Raw genomic sequence first — 22,658 nt, 5'->3', positions numbered from 1 at the left:
ATTCCACTGTTCTTCATCAAGTGAACTATACTAGTTCTCACCATGTGATGCTCTTCTTTATTTCTCCGCCTATGACCTTGTTCATATTTTCTTTGCCCAGCATGCCCTTCTTTCTCTTTGTCTACATACTAAGTGAATGCCTGACTGGAAACCAGCTCAAGTGTCCCCCAGACTTTTCACTCCCCTCCCCCTTGGCAGGATTATTAACTCGTTTATTTTCTTCTAGAACTGGATGTATACTTTATTTATGTTCTTTATGTATATGTACATCTAACTCATGTGTAACAGTACATATTTTAAAGCTTCAGTATGTTTCTAAAATTTTTTCTGTCTTTCATGTATACCATGTTAATTTAGCACATGATAAAGGCTTGGTGAGGGTTGCTTGGTTAAACTGAAAATCCTGTTAAAAGAAGTAACAGAACAGAGTAATGTCTCAGTGTGTATTCCGTGTAAATACTGCTTTGTGGTTGATGATGGAGAAGAAATGGATACAGATAAAGAAGAAAGTCTGATAGCACACCATACACACCCCCAACAGAATAAATAGATACAGAGACATAGCAGTTTAAAGCACAAAGGTATATCAGAGGCTACCAATAGTCACAAAAATAATCTACTTTTATTTCATTTGTTCTCTCCTTGCCCTGTAGCCTCGGCATTTCCATGTCATTTGCCTTGAAAAACAGCTACCACAGTGCCTAAACCATAGTAGACACACAATAAACATGTCTTGTATGAATGAATGGATGGATGGATGGGTGGATGGAGAAATAAAATTATTCCAGCTCTTTCATTTCACAGTTCAGAAAAACAGACCAAAGGTACAAAGACTAGGAAAGCAGAAACAACCTCTTTTCAAGCTGCCGACATATGCCCTACACTAAACGAGGTGCTTTTGCCTCAGTTATTTAATTTTATTCTATGAAGAAAATTATACGACCATTATGTGAGATAAAGAATTTGAAGCTCACAATCTGTGTGCCCTATGATCACAGAAATTGTTTGTTCTTGTTCTTATGTTATGTCTAGTGTAGAGTCTTTTCAATGCCACCTGCTGGCATGATATTGATGGACAGAAATATAACTGATTATTGGTTTTGGGGAGCAGGAATCTCTGCTTTTTATAATCTGTATTTTTTAGATAGTAGCAGGTGAGTAAATATGGGGAAAGGGGATCTAGTCACAAGATCAATAGAATTGAAGGCTGAAAACCAGTTTAGTTCCTTATCTTGACACTTTAGTTGGGGCAAGTCCTTTATTGTCTTGGAAATGTAGTTTTCTTATTTATAATGCAATGCACACAATACCAGCTTGTGGTGTTCTATGGTGAACAGATGAATACTACCTATGAAAACACAGTTTGTCCACATAAAAAAAGGTATTGCTATTATGAAGCTTATGTAAGAATAAGAAAGTGTGTATAAAAAGCCTTTCTCAGCTGCACATTTGCGCTCTCTTGTTCCCTTTGTTACCGCTTTGTAATTTCACAACATCCTAGCCTTCATTTGTGTAAACAGATGAGAACAGGATAAATAAGCATTTCTCTACTAATGTGATTTGTATACAATATATCAGATTAAATGAGCTTCTGCTTCTGATTTGTTTGAATTCACAATTTAACATAATTTGGTAATAGAGAAATAATAGTTGAAAAGACATCTGTTTCTTGTCATAAGCTTCTATTTTCATAAGAAAATCAAAGCAGTCCAAGAACAGGAAAATTATGAAAACTAACATTACTGCACCGTATTAACTCTCTGATGAGAAAAAAAAGCCACGGACAGTTTGTTTTGTTAATTATTGAAAATTTGACTTTTCAAATGTTCTGTATTAGTGGCAGTTCTATGCATACATTTAAAAATGAACCTGATCAAAAAAGAACTTGCATTTTTCAGTTTTATTAATATTATCCTTTACCTTAAACAAGGTACAGAAAGTATCACTTGTTTTTGGTTGGTGACTTCATTTCTAACCCTTAACATCAATACTACCTTATGGTCATTTATTAAATTAGTTAAGACCTGCACCTTTCCAATTTTATATAAATTTTAAGTTAAAATTAAATCCACACAGTCAAAATAATAAGACTAATTAAGACATATTTTCAATATATCCTTTAGGATCTCTGATGGTCATACATTAGAGATCTCTGTGGTGTTAGGAATGAATAGGACCTTGAAATTCATCTAATTCTGACCCTTTTCTTTTATAGTTTGGGAAATGAGGCTGTGAATGGCTGAAAAAAGGAGATATGCCAGTTCTTAGAGAACAAAGACAAAAAAAAAAAACCTTCAAGCTAGCTTTTGAGCACTCTTCTTACTGTACTAGATCAGAATATAATCAATTTTGACAAGTATAACTCAATTCTCATTTACCCAAATAATATCAGGGAAAACCTTGCTCAACACTTACATTAGCTCTTTGGATATAGACACTGATGGAATGAAGATATGTATCTGGGAGAAGATGAAATAAATTGGACAATTGCTTGGAATAATTGGCTAAGTCTAACAAAAGGGGATTTAACAGAGAGAGAAATACAAAATCTGCACTTAACAATACAAAAACCTATGGCAAAAGTTCAACAAGTGGGACATAAGGCTTAGCAGCATGACATTTTTTTTTTTCAAAAGTGGCTATTTTTAAAGAACTAAAAGTTCCATGAGTTTACTTTTGTCTTCTTCCCAAAAGGAATTGAATTTTACTTAACATGATAGAAGTTTACATAGAACGATAAAGATACTCTATCCACCTATAACTGAAATTATGGGTGTGAACACTGATAAACTGGGGCATGTAGAAGGGAAAGAAGAGAATGTGAAGTTGACTGAGACCCAAGTATATTAGGAAAAGTTAAAGGTAGTTAGGTATGTGTCTCTGGAGAATGGAAGGTCTGCCTCTGCTGTTGTAGAGAAATAGGGGTGAAATGAACATGTAGTTTGCAACTGAAAAGGCTGAATGATCGGGTGGAAAGAATTCAAGATATAACATCAGAAAGCATAAGTCTGAATTTTGGTGCCATCATTTACAAGTGGTGTGACCTAGAAAAATCTCTAAGAAAATGCACATCAGGTTCTTGATCTGTAAGATGAAAGTAGCAATATCTATAACGCAGGATGGTTATGAAAATTAAGTTAAATTATACATCATCGGAAAAATACCTACAGTACACAGCATGCAGTACTCAAAAGATAATTGACCTTTCCACTGCTTTGTCAGTAAAGTCATGAGAGATTTTTATTAGATTTTATTAGGGGAGGATCTTGTATAGGGGTTAAGTGGAGATAGGAAGGTTAAATGTACAAGATCCCTGCCAATGCTGTGTGACATATTTATATGTTGATCACCAGCATTTTGTTGTACTTTATACCAGGAAAGATTGTTCTGTAACATATTTGATTCCTTATCGGTTATACTGCCTTTTAAAGTCATGACAAGTTTCCATTACTATATCTTGCAAAATTGCTTACTTACCTATAAAGTGCAGAGAGGGGCCTCTTGTTTCCAGGTTTTGGTCTATATGGTTTGGGTTCGCCTGCCATATTGATATCTGAAAGCAAAAAATAATATATAGCACTGATTAGGAAAAATGAATCCATTTGAGAAAGCAAATCACAAGGTTTTCTTTTTCCTTTTGCCATTTGCCTCTACAAATGTTATATGCCATTTATTTATTCAACGGTTATTTTTCTCCAGCCTATGCTAGGCCAGCCACTGCTTGAGCTATGCCATGTACCAATCTGGTTAGCTCCATGCCCTCGTAAAACTTACTTTTACTGGGGAAGAAATAGATAGTAAATAACAAACAAAATAAATAATAAAAATATGTAACATATTAGAAAGTGATAAGAACTATGGAAAAAAAGACAATGTTCAATGAGGTAGGGAAATTAAGAATGTTTAGTAAAAAAGAGAGAGAGAGAAAGAGATATCCTTCTAAATTGGATTTTTGCCAGAAATAACTTGGTTTGCATAGATTTTTGCATGAAATAGAGCTTTGTTCATAAGAGGAATTATTAATGTTCCTTGACAATATCTTTCCACCTATGTAGAAAAGGAATGTAGAAGGCTGGAATTGTAGAGCATACAAAGTTTACTGAGGGAATAACAAACACAATGCACTCAGCAGCTAGAATGTGTGGTTATAGTTTTGGGGTAGTCAGAAGAAGAGAGCACATCCTTGGCCTTCCGAACTAAAACTGTGATAAAATCTCTAAGATAAGATGATAAGATACTTAAATACATAACAAGAGTATTTACATACAGTTGACCAACTTCTGTCTTAAAGATGATTGTAAAACTGTAAGGGGGTTAGAAAGTTGGGTGACAAAGATTTGGAAAATTACACAAAATACAAGATTTAATAAAGTTAAAATTTCTGAAACATGATAAGAAGGAAAATCTAAAAAAGGGCAAACTTCAAGAAAAGCTTTGAAAGAAGTGAGGGACATTATTTTGACAGAAAAGAAAAGAAATGCTTCTCTTCCTTACAGTGGCCAACCAGCAGTGAAAATAACCAAAATTTCTATGTAAAATACAGCGATGCTTGAACACTGGTGTGAACTACACTGTCCATTTATATGCAGATTTTTTTCAATAAATACAGTATAGTGCTATAGTAATGTATTTTATGATTTTATTGACATTTTCTTTTCTCTAGTAGCTTACTTCTATTATAAGAGCACAGTATATAATACAGGTAACATACAAAGTATGTTTACTGTTTATGTTATTGGTATGATTTCCAGTCAACAGTAGGCTATTAGTTACTGAGTTTGGGGGCAGTTAAACATTATATGTGAATTTTTAAAAGAGATTTATTTATTTATTTGAGAAAGAGAGAGAGAGAGTTGGGGAGAGCCAAAGGAGAGGGAGAAAGCATCTCAAACAGACTCCCTGCTGAGTACAGAGCCCCACCCGGGAACTGGATCTCACGACCCTGAGATCTTGCCCTGAGTCAAATCAAGAGTTGGCTACCCAACTGAATTACCCACACAGGCACCCCCTATACGTGAATTTTTGACTGCACAAGGGGTCAGTGCCTCTAACTCCCATGTTGCTCAAGGATCAACTGTAGAATATATCTCTTTTTAAAAAATGCAACATTGAGCTAGTAAGAAAGTAAGGCATTCGCAGAAGCCAACACCTGAGTGAGAGCAGGAATTTAGATGGAAGTGGAAGACTGACTCTACCTTGTATCTTGAATACATTTATTGAAACCAGAACTTGAGCTTTAGCTTTCATGTCCTTGTGAGCTATAGTGGGCAGGAGACAGTGCCCACCTTAAAGAATATGAGCCATATAATCACTAAATTCAACATCCCTATGCATTAAAATCCTCAGTTAGGAAGAGATGGAAACTTCCTCCTTCTGACTGATAAAGTATATCTAGAAACAAAACAAAACAAAACAAAAAACTCCAGAAAACATCATACATAATAGTGAAACACTGGTCACATTTTCTTTAATATCAAGGAATTTATTTTATTTTACTTATTTGAAAGTTTATTTATTTATTTATTTTTAAGTGATCTCTACATCCAACGTGGGGCTTGAACTCATGACCCTGAGTTTTAAGTAATCTCTACATCCAACATGGGGCTTGAACTCATGACCCTGAGATCAAGAGTTGCATGCTTTTCCAACAGAGCCAGCCCCTGGTATCAAGAAATTTAAAAGGGCACTCCCCATTTACAATTCTGTATAGTGCTGTATTGGATTTCATAGTCAGTGAAGGAAGACAGGAAAATAGTGTCAGAAATGGGAAGGAAGAAATGAAACTGTCATAATTGTTGATAATAATAGATCCACATAAACACTCCAAAGCATCCACAAATTAGTCTAATTAATAAAAGAGTTTAATAGATTTGTTGGATTCAAAGCCAATATACAAAATTCAACTCCATATGCCTACACAGTGATAAATGTTTTAAAAATATAATTCTGAAAGATATAATTTATATAGTATAAAAGTAAAGTACCCAAGAATAAATACATTATAAAATTTTAAAGATGTTTAAAAAGAAAATTATAAAATTATCTTGGAAGATTTTACAGTTACCTTACATAAATAGAGAAACTGGAAACCTTGATATAACGAACATTTTAATTCTTCCAAAGTTGATTTATTGATTCTATATAATTTCAATAAAATTACCAAACATTCTTTTTATGTCTTTGCAGAGTTGGATAAGCTGATTCTGAAATTTATATCATAGAGCAAAAGTTCAAAATAACCCTTGGGGAAAAAACCAAAGGTGGCAAAAGTTGCTTTATCAAGATTTATTTTAAATTGCAGTAATTAAGACTATAGTATTGGTACAGATAGAAAATGAACCACTGCAACATAGTAGAGGACCTCCAAACTGACACACAGATGTGGATGTCTGAATTAGAACAGAGATGGCATAGCTGATCAGTGAGTAAGGATAGGCTTCTGAAGCTGTAATAATTGGTTACCAGTTACTGCAAGGACAAATATGAAATTATCTTACACTATACGGAAGAATTATTATGGGATTAAAAACCTAAATGTAAGGGGCGCCTGGGTGGCTCAGTGGGTTAAGCCGTTGCCTTCGGCTCAGGTCATGATCTCAGGTCCTGGGATCGAGCCCCACATCGGGCTCTCTGCTCTGTGGGGAGCCTGCTTCCTCCTCTCTGCCTGCCTCTCTGCCTACTTGTGATCTCTGTCTGTCAAATAAATAAATAAAATCTTAAAAAAAAAAACCTAAATGTAAGAAGCAAAAATACATAAATATTAGGAGGAATGTAGTATAATATCTTTATGACATCAGAGTATGGAAATATAATCTTAAGCCAGACATAAAAAGCACTAGCCTTAAAATATGAGACTGATAAATTCTACTACATTGCAATAAAATAAAGAATTTCTGCTCATCAAAAGTTGCATAGAGACAATGAAAAAAAGGGCCACAAACTAGATGAAGAAATACATGAGAAAAGTTTTGTTTCTGGAATATATAAAGAACTCATTTACCTAATTAAAAAAAAGAGACCAACCACCAAATAGAAAATTGGGCAAAAAATGCAGAAGAGGCACTTTACAGAAAGATGAATGCTGAATAAAGACATGAAAAGACTCTCAACCTCACTAGTAATGGAGAATTCAATTTTAGTATATGTGCTGCTGAAGTGAGCACAGTAATGGAGAATGCAAATTAAAACACTATGGGATAGCATTGATACCCACTGAATTTACAACAACTTACAAAGTCTGCTAATATCAAGAGGTGGTTAAGTTTGGGATCAACTGGAATATGTGTACATTGCGACTGCACTGCAAGTACAAGCATAAATTGGTACAATTACTTTGGAAGATAATTTAGCAGTTTATAGTGAACTTAAAATACCCAGGAGGTAGGCACCTGAAGAAACTCTTGCATAGTTGTACCATAAGATATATACAAGAATGTTCACTGTAGTACACCAAGATAGAAAAAGTTCCTAGAAAAACACATATATCCATTGATAGGTATCCATTGGTAGAATAAATGAATTGTGATATATTACAAAATGACACACTATGCAACAGGGGAGAGAGAGAGAGATAGAGAGAGAGACTTAGAGCCATAGGGCAACAACACCGAATCTCAGGAACATGTAACACTGACCAAAAAATGATGTCAGGGAATGACAAAAGGAATGAATCTTTTTTATGTTAATAAAAATACAAATGAATAAGTGTTACATAGAAATCAAATACTTGTAATAAGATAAAAGAAGAGCAAGCAGAGACAATAAATTTAGAATGAAGGTTACCTTTAAAGGGCAGAAAAGAATGTGGAACTTGGGTAGGACATCTCGGAGACTTGAACAGTAATTATAATGTACTATTAAGCGTGCATATGTAGTGGGACCACGAATTTTTAATATAGCATCATTCTTTATAACTCTAATGGAGTATAAATTTTATTTTGTATATATTTAATAGCTAATAAAGAATTAGAAAAGAAAATGAGAGCAATGATGGTAAATTGTGAGTTGATAAATATTCAAGTCAGGGGTAGTGAGTTTTGGTGAACGAGTGGTTTCAGCAAAGATTGTGAACAAGGAAATAGCAGGAAAGTAGAGCAGTTGGGTGGTTGGGTGGATTATTGGATATGAGTAGATTAGTAGAGACCCCAATTAGAACTTTGCATCTAATCTGCCTGGGATACAATTTTGGGTTCTGAGTAGAGGACAGTTGTGAGAATGTATCATAAAGACAGTGACCCTTGGATTAAGGCTCAACCAAAAATCAAGGCTGTCTGAATCTTTCAGATGTGACACAGTTGGAACAAAAAAGTGAGTGAAACAAAAGCAGATTTCTATTATTTTTATAAGCTTTGTAATTATGTTAGAGGACACATGTCCATGAAACATAATAAGACACAATGTGTGTGTCTTTAGCTCAGATTCCATGAGTCTCCATTATGAATTAAAAATGTAAAACTAGTCTCATAAATAAATAAAAAGCTTAAGACTCAAATATGATAGCACCTTTAAAAAAATAATATGGTGCTAGTAGTTCTGAGGATAAGTTTAGAAGTTTGACAGCATACACATACAATGGAAAGCCTTTCATGAAAGGCTGTTAAACTCGGTATTTGCAGACATGGGATTCTGTCCAAAAGTTTTTTTAAAAATGGAAAAGAAAATCTTTTGTTTCTTACAGGCATAAAATAGTGTTCAAATGAATAATTTTCCTTTGGATTTACTAAAGGAAATACTTATATTTTATATATTTCATATTGCTATAGTGGAGATCATCCATAACTTGATGTTAATGGAAAGGATGACGGTGAAAGGGGCTGGATGTGGTCCAGGGAGAAGGGACGGAGGGCAGTGAGCTCAACTAGTCAGTGAACATAAAGTCTTGCCAAGCTTGGTATGAATGAGCACTTCCATTGTACTGAACTTTATGAAAATAAGATTTAATCGTGTCTTCAGAGTAACATGGTTTAATTTGGAAGCCAAGGCTCAGGTTTTTATGTCTCAAGAGCTGTTGGCATTGAAGGGACCATGCAAACAGGGCAAATGACATCAGAACAGTAAATAAACTCTGTGATCAGCGCTGGAAAGACATCCTGAGGTTCCCTTCCTCATTGTCAGGCACTGTGTAAGTTTCCCACAGGTATGGCAAGAGAACAGTGACCAAGGTTCACCTTTCTGCCCCTCTTATAAGATAGGGGCTTTGGAGTGAAACATTGAGATACAGAAAATACAGCGTTATTTCTTAAATTCCCAAATTTGGAAATGGAGTCATACCAAATACTAATATTTAGAAATCCTATATTGTCCTCAAGAAAGCTGTGGGTTTAATTATTCTCAACAATTTTTTTTTAGATCATCCAAAAAATTCTAGTTAAATTCCTACTTGTTTTGCATAAGTACTTATAAAGGTAACTATATATCAAGAAGGTGGACTCTATTATCTGAGTATTAGAACTATATTCTTGTAGAGCGAGTAGGTAAATTTAGGAAAGCGCCAGGAAAAAGAAGTCCTTGAAGTGTTTCTGTTTGGGTACAATATACATCATAGCTGTGTGGAAGAACTCCGCTAACCCCATTTTGGTCTTAGGGACAAAACAAGGGAGTTAAACTTTTATCCATAGATATGATATGACTGGAGACAGCAGACGTCCACAAGGAGGGAGGAGGGGCGTCTGTATTTTGTCCTATAACATTGTGAGCCTCAGTAAGGACCAACTAAGAGACTCAAAGAACAGACCCCCTATCTGTTTTGAAGTTTTGATATTTCAAGTTAGCATGAAAAAAATAAGTTGGGGAAAAAAAAATGTTTAGTCCAAAATTATTCTTCTAATGTTAAACCTCAGAATCAAACAACTGAAAAATATCCTGCTGGGCTTCTGACTATATCATTTCACAGTAAACTACTTAAAAAATATATTACATGTTCTAGGGGGGCCTGGGTGGCTTAGTCATTAAGTGTCTGCTTTTGGGTCAGGTCATGATCCCAGGATCCTGGGATTGAGCCCCATATTAAGCTCCCTGCTCAGTGGGGAGCCTGCTTCTCCCTTTCCCAAATCCCTCCACCCCCCCTCTGCCACCCCCGCTTGTTTTCCCTCTCTTGCTCTGTCAAATAAATAAATAAAAATAAATATGTGTGTGTGTGTGTGTGTGTGTGTGTGTGTATATATGTTACGTGTTCTAAAAATTTAATCAGTTCTCCTTTCTTCTTTATATCTAAGCTAAATAAGCAATACCAATATACCATGACAGAAATAACTATAAAGTTAGAGAGCTGGAAAAAGTCAATGAGCTGAACCTATTCTGGTTTGAGGTAAATGAGATGAGGCACAGACAGGTTCTGCTCTAAAGTGTCATTCTCAGAAATGATATCCAACACACGTTAATGCATTTATTTGAATGATTCTTGTTAGTGTGCGACTAAGATGCTGGTAACAGTGTTCTTTTAGTTCATGCTTTATGACTCTTGGGAAGATACCTCCAATTTGACACCCGAACACTGAGTCTTCCCATTGGCACCCCCATTTTATGTTATGATACGGCTCCAATGGTACAGACTACTGAGTGCTTGCCTTTAATCTTGGACTTTTATCCTGCACAGTGTTGTTCATCTGATAGGTGTTCAGTGAGTCTAATGGTTGATTAAATTCATACAGACCAGAAGGTACATCCTTGCACAGGTTGTAGTGTGTCTAGCCAAACACACTTTGGCAGCACATTTCCTAAAGTGGTATTTATCTGAACTGTTTTGGAAGATCTTAATAGATATATTGCCAAACAGATAAATCATGGTAAAATTGGTCAAAATTCTATAACAGATCTCTTTCTTGGATATTTGTAACATATTAAAGGATAAGATTCTGGAAAAAAGAAACATTCAGTTGTGTTTAACTCATATGTTTATATAGATGTATAGGTTTATAACCATATATATGAACACAGAGTATGCTTTGGATGGTGTATCTGTGAACATCCAACCAGTGTGCTCCCAGAACACTGGTTTTTGAGATACCCTGAAATATTTAGAAAAATATTTTACATGTATTTCTTTGCCATGTTTCAATTTGGAATATCCTCATGCAAAAAGATAATCTGATCTCTTCAATTACATGTTATTTACACTACTACAACAAACATGTTATTACATTACTACAACTTGCTACTTACCTCTCCCACTAGTGATCTCTGCTGGAATCTGCCATTTCTACAGGCATTTCACCTTGACATCAGAGTGATGTCTAACTTATAGTATAAGACACCCATGTCATTAATATCATTTTTTAGATGGAGGAAAAAAGCTAAAAATTTTTTTTTCAAAAAGAATTAGTTCAAAATATTATCTTGATCCTTGAGATTTGTTTTGTTTCCTTCCCCAGGTTTAAATAAAAGTTTAAATAATTCAGCCATGGCATATAGTCTGCTAGGAAAGGTCATCCAGAGCCCTTTATTGTTCACATTAGAAGATTTAAGGATTCATTATTATTCCATTCAATAGAAATTTAGGAGATAAAGAAAATAGTCTCTTACGTATGACAAGGGAATACAATACATTTCCCTAGTATAAGCATCCTCCATTAGAGAGTGTTTGTGCATTTATTAGTGTAAACCCTCAAAACAGCCCTGTTAACTAAGCAGAGCAGGAATCATCATTCCCACGTCATGTACATAGGTGTTTGAGGAACTGAGGAAGTCAAGGCATTCATAATAATAAGGTGAGCTCAGTTCACTGCAACTGTCTCTATAAATAATCATGGCCCATGTCAGGCACTGACTGATACCTGCCCCTGTCCTGAGAGAGAGGATTGTCTGAGAGTCCCACAGCGGCCTCCAACTAGAGCTGCAAGATTTACAGTCTAGAACTTTCCCTACTCTCTCCTTGGTCTTAACCAGATTTTCGATGTCACATTTGCTACGCCACTCAATCCGTCTGGCTATGGAAAGTAGCATATAAAGTAATACACTCTGAGTCCCCAGGAGTCTTGGCATCATGAGGGGAGGATGTATGATTAAAAGAATGCCACCAACAGTTGGTGGGAATGCAAGCTGGTGCAGCCACTCTGGAAAACAGCATGGAGGTTCCTCAAAATGTTGAAAATAGAACTGCCCTATGACCCAGCAATTGCACTATTGGGTATTTACCCTAAAGATACAAACGTAGTGATCCAAAGGGGCACGTGCACCCGAATGTTTATAGCAGCAATGTCCACAATAGCCAAACTATGGAAAGAACCTAGATGTCCATCAACAGATGAATGGATCAAGAAGATGTGGTATATATACACAATGGAATACTATGCAGCCATCAAAAGAAATGAAATCTTGCCATTTGCGACAACATGGATGGAACTAGAGCGTATCATGCTTAGTGAAATAAGTCAAGCAGAGAAAGACAACTATCATATGATCTCCCTGATATGAGGAAGTGGTGATGCAACATGGGGGCTTAAGTGGGTAGGAGAAGAATCAATGAAACAAGATGGGATTGGGAGGGAGACAAACCATAAGTGACTCTTAATCTCACAAAACAAACTGAGGGTTGCTGGGGGGAGGGGGTTTGGGAGAAGGGGGTGGGATTATGGACATTGGGGAGGGTTTGTGCTTTGGTGAGTGCTGTGAAGTGTGTAAACCTGGTGATTCACAGACCTGTACCCCTGGGGATAAAAATATATGTTTATAAAAAAAAAAAAAAAAAAGAATGCCATAAGGAGATGTGGGGGAAAATACATTCGACCCAACCGATGGCTCGAGGTGTCTTGGCCAGGTAGGTTCACAACTCTGTGGTTTGATGGAGCTGCCCGGAAATGCTTTTACTCTAAAGGAAAAAAAACAAAACTCAAAAACCAAAACAAAACGTGCCAGACTTGCAAATGCAAGTAGTCTACCATGTGATCTAAAATATGGACATTCGAAGTATTTTATGCCTAAACTGAAAGTGGAGCTAATTTGGTACAAAAGTAAATGGCTTTCTAATCTTGTTGTTTTTCCCTTCACGGAGTCAAAGCTAGTTTTAACACTTGAAATATGTCCTTAATAGTATGTTAAAATATTCACTGTTATGGGAATGAAACTGTAGTCTAATTTTACTGGGCAGTCACTGAATTGTGACCATTTTAATGAGCCTTTGGACCTGGTTTCATAAATTAGTTCTGACACAGCACTATGGCACGTTGGCCCCTGGTTATTAGAATGCTAATGTAAAGATCACTGGTTGGCCAGATTCCCATTTGTTACCAGAAAATGCTCTATGCTCCCAGGCTCTGTCTGCAAGGGCAAATAAAAGTGGAAGCTTGAACTTATTACTAATTACTTGGTAAGCCCTATCCAGTGACTTATTTAGATTCAAATTGGTTTTTCCCCAATAGAAACTGGAGTGAAAAAAGTGGGCATGGAGAGTTGATGCCCTTTTTTATTTACTGTCTATTGCTTTCAATGTTTATATTAAGAAGAAAATAAAAATGCCACAAATCATTCATCAAATAATTACTGAACCTAGAGAACGTGCCAGGTACTGCGCTAAGTATTGGGTAAATGTATGTGAACATGGTGTTCTCTGGGATGTCACAGGGAGAGACGAACCTGCAGCTGACCGCAGCTGGTCTGATCAACATCACCATCAAGATGACTATTTCATGCTCTGGGAACATGGCAGCCCACCCTCTGTGGCTGACGATGCTCTCAGACTCCATTCTTGGTACCCGATGTGGTTTCCTCCCAAGACACCGCTTATAACTTAAGCAGTTTCACAGACTTATATCTATCAGCAAACCACAAAAAGCCTCAGCTCTTTCCATTAAGCTGTAGATACCTGTCTCTGTCCTTTTGTTTATTTTGCTTTTCTCATCAAAACTCCTATTAGCTAACTGTTAAAATACTTTTGATTTGCCTGAAGCCCAAGTGGTCATGAAACTTGTGGAAACTTTGCGGGATTGGTGCATGGTTACTATTAAAGTTATTTAATAGCAAACACAAGCACATTGTCACACAGGTACAAAGCAATTTTTTAAAAATCAAATCAATCTTTAATTCCTCAAACTTTCAGTTTGCATCATTTTTTCTCTATCACTTTATCTCTTATATTACCTTGGGTATATTTTTTGAAGAATGGTTTTCTATGTTCTATGAACATCTCTAAAAATCTCTACAAGGGTAAAAATGAAGGACTGTATGTTTTATTAAGAGATAATGGTTCCTGGGGCACCTGGGTGGCTCAGTGGGTTAAAGCCTCTGCCTTCGGCTCAGGTCATAATCCCAGGGTCCTGGAATCAATCGAGCCCCGCATCGGGCTCTCTGTTCAGCAGGGAGCCTGCTTTCCCCTCTCTCTCTGCCTGCCTCTCTGCCTACTTGTGATCTCTGTCTGTCAAATAAATAAATGAATATTTAAAAAAGAGAGAGAGAGAGAGAAAGTTTCCAGAAACCAAATGAATCAAATCTAAAATTTGGATAAACGTTCACCAGCAGCACTGTGAATTTGTTAAGACCTTGCTTAACAGTTCTACAAATATACGGAATGACTTACTGAAGAGTAGAAACAACTGTTCTGATAATTAAGACCAAAATGCCTGGTAAAAAAATAATCTTAGCCATATATTCATTATCAGTGCATGGACTTAATGGTATTAGCTTCTTTGCATCTCGAGAGTTTATTAGTTTCATACTTGAGGACAAAATATTCCTTATGGAAAGTGAAATTCAAACACAGAATCTAGATTAACAGTTTCCCTGAGAGGTGTCAGATGTCCATCAGTGAAGTAAAGTAGATCCCAAACTTTGGGTATTGCTTCCCTATGTTCCCTTCCTTCTCTAATCTCTCTCTTTTCACCTATGCATAGAGAAATTTATTTTCTCTGGTCCTTTCTTTGGTGGCTTTGCATTCAGTATTTACAAAGCTACTGTGTTTAGAGTATTTTATAGTTCATAAACATAATGAAACCCCAAGGCTAACATTAAGTAGCTAAACACATTTAATTTTGAGATTAGTATACAGCTCTGAAACTCAAAGTTCAGTTGGCAAACAGACAGCATCTGTATCCTGTTAGAAGTGCAGGATCCAGGTTCTATCTCAGAACTAATGAATCAGACTACATTTTAACAAGACACTCAGGTAACTGCTATGCACATTCAGGTTTGAGAAGCAATGGAATCTAACATATTTATCTGAAATCCCTTCCTCTAGTTATTTTCTGTTTTGAAAGGGAAGCCTTAAGAATTCTGAGCAGATGACTTCACTCCCCATCAGAGGAATGCAAATCAAAACCACCATATCACCCCACCCCTGTCAGAATGGCTAATATCAAAAACAGAAAAAAACAAGTGTTGGTGAGGATGTGAGAAAAAAGGAACCTCTGTGCACTATGGGTGGGAATGCAAACTGGTGCAGTCACTATGGAAGATAGTATGGAGGTTCCTCAAAAAATTAAAAATAAAACTACCCTAAGATCTAGTAATCACACTACTGGGTTTTTACCCAAAGAACACACGAACACTGATTTGAAAGGATATATGTTTACCGCAACATTATTCACAATAACCATAATATGGAAGTAGCCCAAGTGCCCATCTATAAGATGAATCAATAAAGAGGTGGTATACACACACACACACCCACACACACACACACACACACACCCCGGAATATTACTTAGCCATAAAAAAGAATGTGTGATCTTGTCATTTGCAACAACATGAATGGATCTAGAGAGTACAATGCTAAGTTAAATAAGCTAGTCAGAGAGGGACAAATACCATACTATTTCATTCATAATGGAATTTAAGAAACAAAATAAATGAACAAATGAAAGAGAAAAAAAAAAAGAAACAAACCAAAAAACAGACTCTTAACTATAGAGAACAATCTGATGGTTACAGACAGGGGGTGGGTGGGGGATAGGTGAAGGGGATTAAGAGTACATTTAATCCTGATGAGCACTGAGCAGTACATGGAATTGTTGAATCACTATATTGTATACCTGAAGTTAATATAATACTGTATGATAATTACACTGGAATTTAAAATTCTGAGCAGAAAAATAAAGCATATAGGGAAGAAACTTGAAAAATGCTTTTTTAAAGGTTTAGAATGGCCTAATGGTATCTTAATGTCATCTTTGATGATAATTATAGTTGCTAGCATTTGCATATCACTTAACATTTGATCACATTTTCACACATCTTAAAACATTTTCACAATAATCTTGTGATATGGGTCTTGTTGCAGATTCCCACTTATACAAATTGAAGTTGAGGGAGTATATGTTATTTGCACAAGATAACATAGTTAATAAGCAGGGGTGCCAAGGAATTCTCACTCTAAATAAACATCATGTTTTATAGATGAAGTTTGACTTTTCAATTAAAAATAGATATATCACTTTTGGCAAGACTTGTAAAATTTATTGGCAAATTACTAAAATATTTCATAATTTCATTTAGTAAAAAGATAAATTTTTCACAAAGTCTTCATGAACACATATAATGTAGAAAACCATTAAATTTAATCTTTTTGTTAAAATTCCATGAGATAGCAAAACTTCAAAGAGCTCTGTGACCAAAAATGCAAGCCTAGAAGAACCAGAAATCAAGGAAATGCAAAGAATCTAACCTCATTCACCAAAACCAGGAAAGAAATAGATTACCTGATATTTAAGAACAAAACCAAGCTACAATAAAATCAAGAATACACAAAATTTAATCAGGTAAAAATTCTTTTAGATACTGCCATGCAACTACACGTTGAAGACTTTAAAATGACTCCACCATATCATATTCTCTCTCTAGTCAGCCACATTCCCTCTCTTGCCCTTCACACCTCATATCCTAATCCAATCCCCCTGTATTTTGGCTTCCAGGTATGCTGACCTCCTGACTCTCAGGCAATCCAGTTGTGTCCCTCTGCTTTGGGATTAGCCACTTCCTCTCTCCCAGCCTCCTTTCCCCCTACATAATTCCACGTCTAATTCCCCTAAACCTTTCAAATCTTTGCTCAAATGTCATCTTCTTACCTATTTAATGTGCAACATTTCATTTTCCTACACTTCTCACATTCACAATCCCCCTTCCTCTGCTTGAATTTTTGCTCTCCAAAGGGGTTTATCACTTTCTAATTTGTGATACAATTTATTTATTCATTATGCCTATTGTTTATTGCTAGGTTATGCCCTACCTACCCCTCTGGCTAAAATGTTGGCTCCACGAAGACAGGGATCTTTGTTCACAAATATATTCAAAGCACCTAGAATATTTGGTGGATAGATGGAGTTAATAAGTGTTGAATACATTAATGACTTAATCAATGAATTAGTGATTTACCTGAACTTTCAGGGGTTCAACATGGCTTCAAAGTTAGAAAGTAGAGTCAAGAACAAGGTTATAGTTACAGTGACCATGTAGTTTACTATCTACATGGGTCACTTTTGGGTGTGATGAGGGCATTAAAATTATTAAAATTCTGTAATTTTGAAAATCTATGTAATTGATCAACAAATGGGTTTATTATACCACTGATTCTATAAAGGGAGGTAGTCAAAAGATTTTTAAAAATTCTTAATCTGTTTAAAGAAAAATTAAAATAAATTTAAGTTGATAAACTAAGTAATATTCATGGTCCTTTGATACATTTATACTGTGTCACATTTTTCTGTAAAATTCGTTTTCAAGTCATTTTATTTTAAATTTTTCATAAAATTTCACTAGTCTTCCTCAAAGTTGCACTTTGCCATTACTGACTTTGACATTATTGACACTTTTAAATTATTCTGTTCTGTAAACATAATATTTTTTATTGAGAAAATACCTCTATAGGTGCTGAGGAAGATTAGCTCAGAATGATTGTAAGTGGAAAATATTCTTCATTCTATTTTTATGTCGATATGTGTAATTGTATTAGAAGAGATATTTTCATAGGTATTGTCTTTTTACCTCCATTCACAGAGTACATTTCTTGACATTTTTCTAAGATAAAAATTGTCAAAAATGTCTTAATATTCCTTTGAATATCTTAGGAAAAGTATATGCCATACACCACTGGCATTCTCAATTTCATTTTTTGTCTTTAAATAGCCAACGTATCATTAGTTTTTGATATAATGTATAATGATTCATTAGTTGTGTATAACAACCAGTGCTCATCATATCCTGTGCCACTCCTTAGTGCCCATCACCCAGTTAGCCCATCCCCCCACCACTACCCCTCCAGCAATCCTCAGTTTGTTTCCTAGAGTGAAGAGTCTCTCATGAATTGTCTCCCTCTCTGATTTCTTCCCATTCAGTTTTCCCCTCCCTTCCCCTGTGGTCTTCTGTGCTATTCCTTATATTCCACATATTAGTAAAACCATATGATAATTGTCTTTCCCTGGTTGACTTATTTCACTTAGCATAATCCCGTCCAGTTCCAACCATGTCGATGTAAATAGTAGGTATTCATCCTTTCTGATGGCTGAGTAATATTCCATCGTGTATGTGAACCACATCTTCTTTATCCATTCATCTGTTGAAGGGCGTCTAGCTCCTTCCACAAATAGACTATTGTGGATATTGCTGCTATGAACATTGGGTGCATATGTCCCTTCTTTTCATTACATCTGTATTTTGGGGGTAAATACCTTGCAGTGTCATTCCTCAGTCATAAGGTAGCTCTATTTTTTAACTTTTTGAGGAACCTCCACACTGTTTTCCAGAGTGGCTGCACCAGCTTGTATTCCCACCAGCTATGTAAAAAGTTTTCTCCACATCCTTGCCAATATTTGTTGTTTCCTATCTCGTTAATTTTAGCCATTATATTGGTATAAGGTGGTATCTCATTGTGATTTTGATTTACACTTCCCTGATGGCACATTTCAATTTCATTTCATTTTAGTACAAAATAAAACTTCCCAATTATGAATAAGACTTTATAAAAAGTCAAAAGACTTTCCCCTCAAGTTGAGGCATTGCAAAGCATTAAAATAGAAAAATGAAAATTAAATCTTGTATATCTTTAGAGCTGTCACTGTGTAATTTATTTACTCCATTCATTGCTTTTGTAAGAATTGTTTTCTCACCTAAGACATTTGCTTCTAAGAATCAAAATTCTTTACAAACTTCCAAATTTGAATCTTGTTTAACATGTTTTTTAAAGATTTTATTTATTTATTTGAGAGAGAGAGAACAAGAGCAGAGGGTGGGGTAGAGGGAGAAGCAGACTCCCTGCAGAGCCCAGAGCCTGGTGAGGGGCTCTATCCCAGGACTCTGAGGTCATGACCTGAATGGAAGGCAGATGCTTAACCAACTGAGCCACCTAGGCACCACTTGCTGAACATTTTAATTAGAGATTTCCAACTAATTTTGAAGAAAATGAAACAAAAATTTAGAGTATTCACAAAGTAGTTCTTTAAAAGCTCAAATATCTGAAATTCAATTGATGATTGGGAGCAGAGAGAGATTTTGTAATGAAATGGTCATGTTTTTAGTTCACAATCAGATTCATCACCAAAATTTCTGTTCTGTTTCCTGATGTTATAAACATAAAAGTATTTATAAAAGGTGATACTTATAGGTCAGTTTGCATAAACTAGTAGAATATCAAACCTTGTTTGATGCAGTTATGAATTATTTATATACCATAACCAGTTCCAAGTACATTTCTGCCCCACAGTTTTCATAATTTGTTAAGAATGTTATTTTTCTACCATGTTGTGTTCTACTCAAATTTGTATTTATATTATCACTGTAAAAATCATAATTTTATTTTCAATGTTGAATGTTTAAATTTGCAATACCATTCACATATAATGTCATCAGTTTCATAGTTTTCATTTAATACTCAAAAATAAGGGTTTTAATTTTAAAATAAACATCTAAAGCAAGTAAATTAGCCTAGGGCCCATTAAAAATTTATGAACAAAATAATAAATCATTGTTATTAAAAGGCTTTCAGAATAATTTTTATGGCTAGAAATTGCCCAATAAGGTGGAAAGCCAGTACAATGTTATTTTCAAAAAGAATAGTTTCTTTCTGGAATTTTGATTTTTTTTTTATTGAGATATAATTGTGTATAGAATTATAATAATTTGATTTATGCATATATATGAAATGATCACCACAACAAGTCTAGTTAACATTCATGCATCACCACACAGTTATAATTTTTTTTCTTGTGATGAGAACTTTTAAGATTTATTCTCAGCAACTTTCAAATATAGAATACAGTACACTATTATCTCTAATTTTCATGTTGTACATTACATGCCCATGACTTATTTTTATAATTATAATATTTTTATAATTAGAATGACTTGTTTTTTATAATGTATAATTAGAATAGAATTTTATAATTATAATTATATAATTATAATTTACATAATTTATAAAAATTATAATTTTATAATTATAATTCTATAATTAGTATAATTTTTAATAATTAGAATTATAATAATTAAATTAGAATTTTTAAAAATAATTTGTACCTTTGTCCACCTTCATCCATTTCACCTGCCCTTCACCCCCCATCCTGCCTCTGGCAACCACCAATCTGTTTTCTGTATCTATGAGCTCAGTTGTTGATTTTTTTTTCCTTTAAATCCCACACATTAAGTGGTATCCTACAGTATTCGTCTTTCTATGTCTGACTTATTTCACTAAGTATAATGCCCTCAAGTTCCATCCATGTTATTAACAATAGGATTTCCTTCTTTTTTATGAGTGAAATATTCATATATACACACATACACATACACACATATACAATGTTATACATACATATATCTAAATCTGTATCTATTTCTCTACTTATTCTACATTTTCTTTATCCATTCATTCAGTGATGGCCAGTTTGTGTCTATATTTTGGCTACTATAAAAAATGGGAAATTGGAAGGGGAGGTGAATCATGAGAGACTATGGACTCTGAAAATCAATCTGAGGGGTTTGAAGTGGCGGGGGGGTGGGAGGTTGGAGTACCAGGTGGTGGGTATTATAGAGGGTACGGATTGCATGGAGCACTGGGTGTGGTGAAAAAATAATGAATATTGTTATGCTGAAAATAAATAAATTTAATTTAAAAAAAAGCTACAATAGACATGGAGATGCAGATACATTTTCCTGTTAGTTGTTTTTGTTTCCTTTGGGTAAATACCCAAAAGTGGATTTCTCTGGAATGATATTTTCAATTTTTCCTCAATTATCTCCCTCTCTGATTTCTTCCCATTCAGTTTTCCCTCCCTTCCCCTGTGGTCTTCTGTGCTATTCCTTATAGTCCACATATTAGTGATACCGTATGATAATTGTCTAGGTTAGGTACTAGTTCAGGGGCTCAGAGGTGCCTAAAATATGAGTTTATTTAGTGACTTATAGGCATTAAAAGAATACATTAATATCACAGATATATAGTGGGTTAATGGGAGCACTTTTATAAAAATATACTAGACTTTTTTCTGAACCATAAATTTTTGAACTATAAACTAATTTGCACAATATCTATGCACTATCAATACTGCTTTCCCCATTTTACAGAGAGCAAAACTTTAGGCAAGAGAGACAGGTAATTTGCATAAGACCATGCACCTCATATTCTGGCAGTACCCACATTCAAACTAGATTCTTTGTGACTCCAGAGATACAATCCTAAAACTACCCAATTATCTGCTCATGCTTTAAGGATAGAAATTTTATCCTATTGTTCTTGGTAACCACAAATGCCTGAGCAAAAGAAAGATAGGGATATTTATCTCCATTCGATATTGAACAACTACTGCAGGCAGTTTGCTACTTGGGTTAGTGCTTATTAGCTTTTGGTGAATATTCTGAAGAGACAGGATCTTCAGTGTGTTGTATTTGGGAAAAAGGCAGATCTTGAAGCATTATTTAATAGTGACTGATTACTAAGGTAGTTTAGAAAATATGACCACAAATTCTTTCGTACATGTAGTAGGCAGATATATAGTCCCTGCCAAAGACAGGCAGAGCCTAATTCCCAGAACCTGTGAATATGTTACATTATATGACAAAGATGAAATAAGTTGATTTTTCTATTTTTATTTTTTTTAAAGATTTTATTTATTTATTTGACAGAGAGGGACAGTGAGGGAGGGAACACAAGCAGAGGGAGTGGGAGAGGGACAAGCAGGCTTGCTGCAGAGCAGAGAGCCCAATGTGGGGCTTGATCCCAGGACCCTGGGATCACTACCTGAGCCGAAAGCAGATGCTTCATGACTGAGCCACCCAGGTGCCCCCAAATAAGCTGATTTTAAAATAGGGAGACTAAAAAAAAAAATAATAAAATAAAATAAAATAAAATAAAATAGGGAGACTATCCACCGTTATCTGGGAGGGCCCACTGTAATCACAATGGTCCTTAAATTTGGAAGAGGTAGGAAGGAGAGAAGGTCAGAGTGCTGTAACGTGAAAAGGACTCAGCTCACCAGTGTTGGCTTTAGAGATGGAGGAAGGGGGCTATGAACAAAGGAATGTGGAAAGGCTTTAATAGCTAGGAAAGGCAAAGAAACAAACTCTTCCTGAAAGTCTCCAGAAAGGAACCCTGCCCTGCTGACCCCTGGGCTTTTACGCAGTGAGACCTATGCTGGACTTCTGACCTAAAAAACTCTTAAGATATTAAATTTGTGTTTTTTTAATACACTGAGGTTATGGCAATTTGTTATAGCAGCAATAAAAAACTAATACAATGACCTTTCCTT

At 35.2% G+C, this 22,658-nt stretch overlaps 1 protein-coding gene across 1 annotated transcript in view; it reads right to left on the bottom strand.

The window, feature by feature from the left end:
• Window positions 1–22,658, bottom strand: part of RALYL (RALY RNA binding protein like) — a 691,528-nt gene that overhangs the window by 132,338 nt on the left and 536,532 nt on the right. The window contains 1 exon segment of the mRNA XM_032316060.1: window positions 3,478–3,553. Coding sequence (XP_032171951.1) covers window positions 3,478–3,553 — 76 coding nt within the window.

The sequence above is a fragment of the Mustela erminea genome, chromosome 16, assembly GCF_009829155.1.
Source record: "Mustela erminea isolate mMusErm1 chromosome 16, mMusErm1.Pri, whole genome shotgun sequence".
Lineage (NCBI taxonomy): Eukaryota > Metazoa > Chordata > Mammalia > Carnivora > Mustelidae > Mustela > Mustela erminea.
This window is presented reverse-complemented; position numbering and strand designations above follow the sequence as displayed.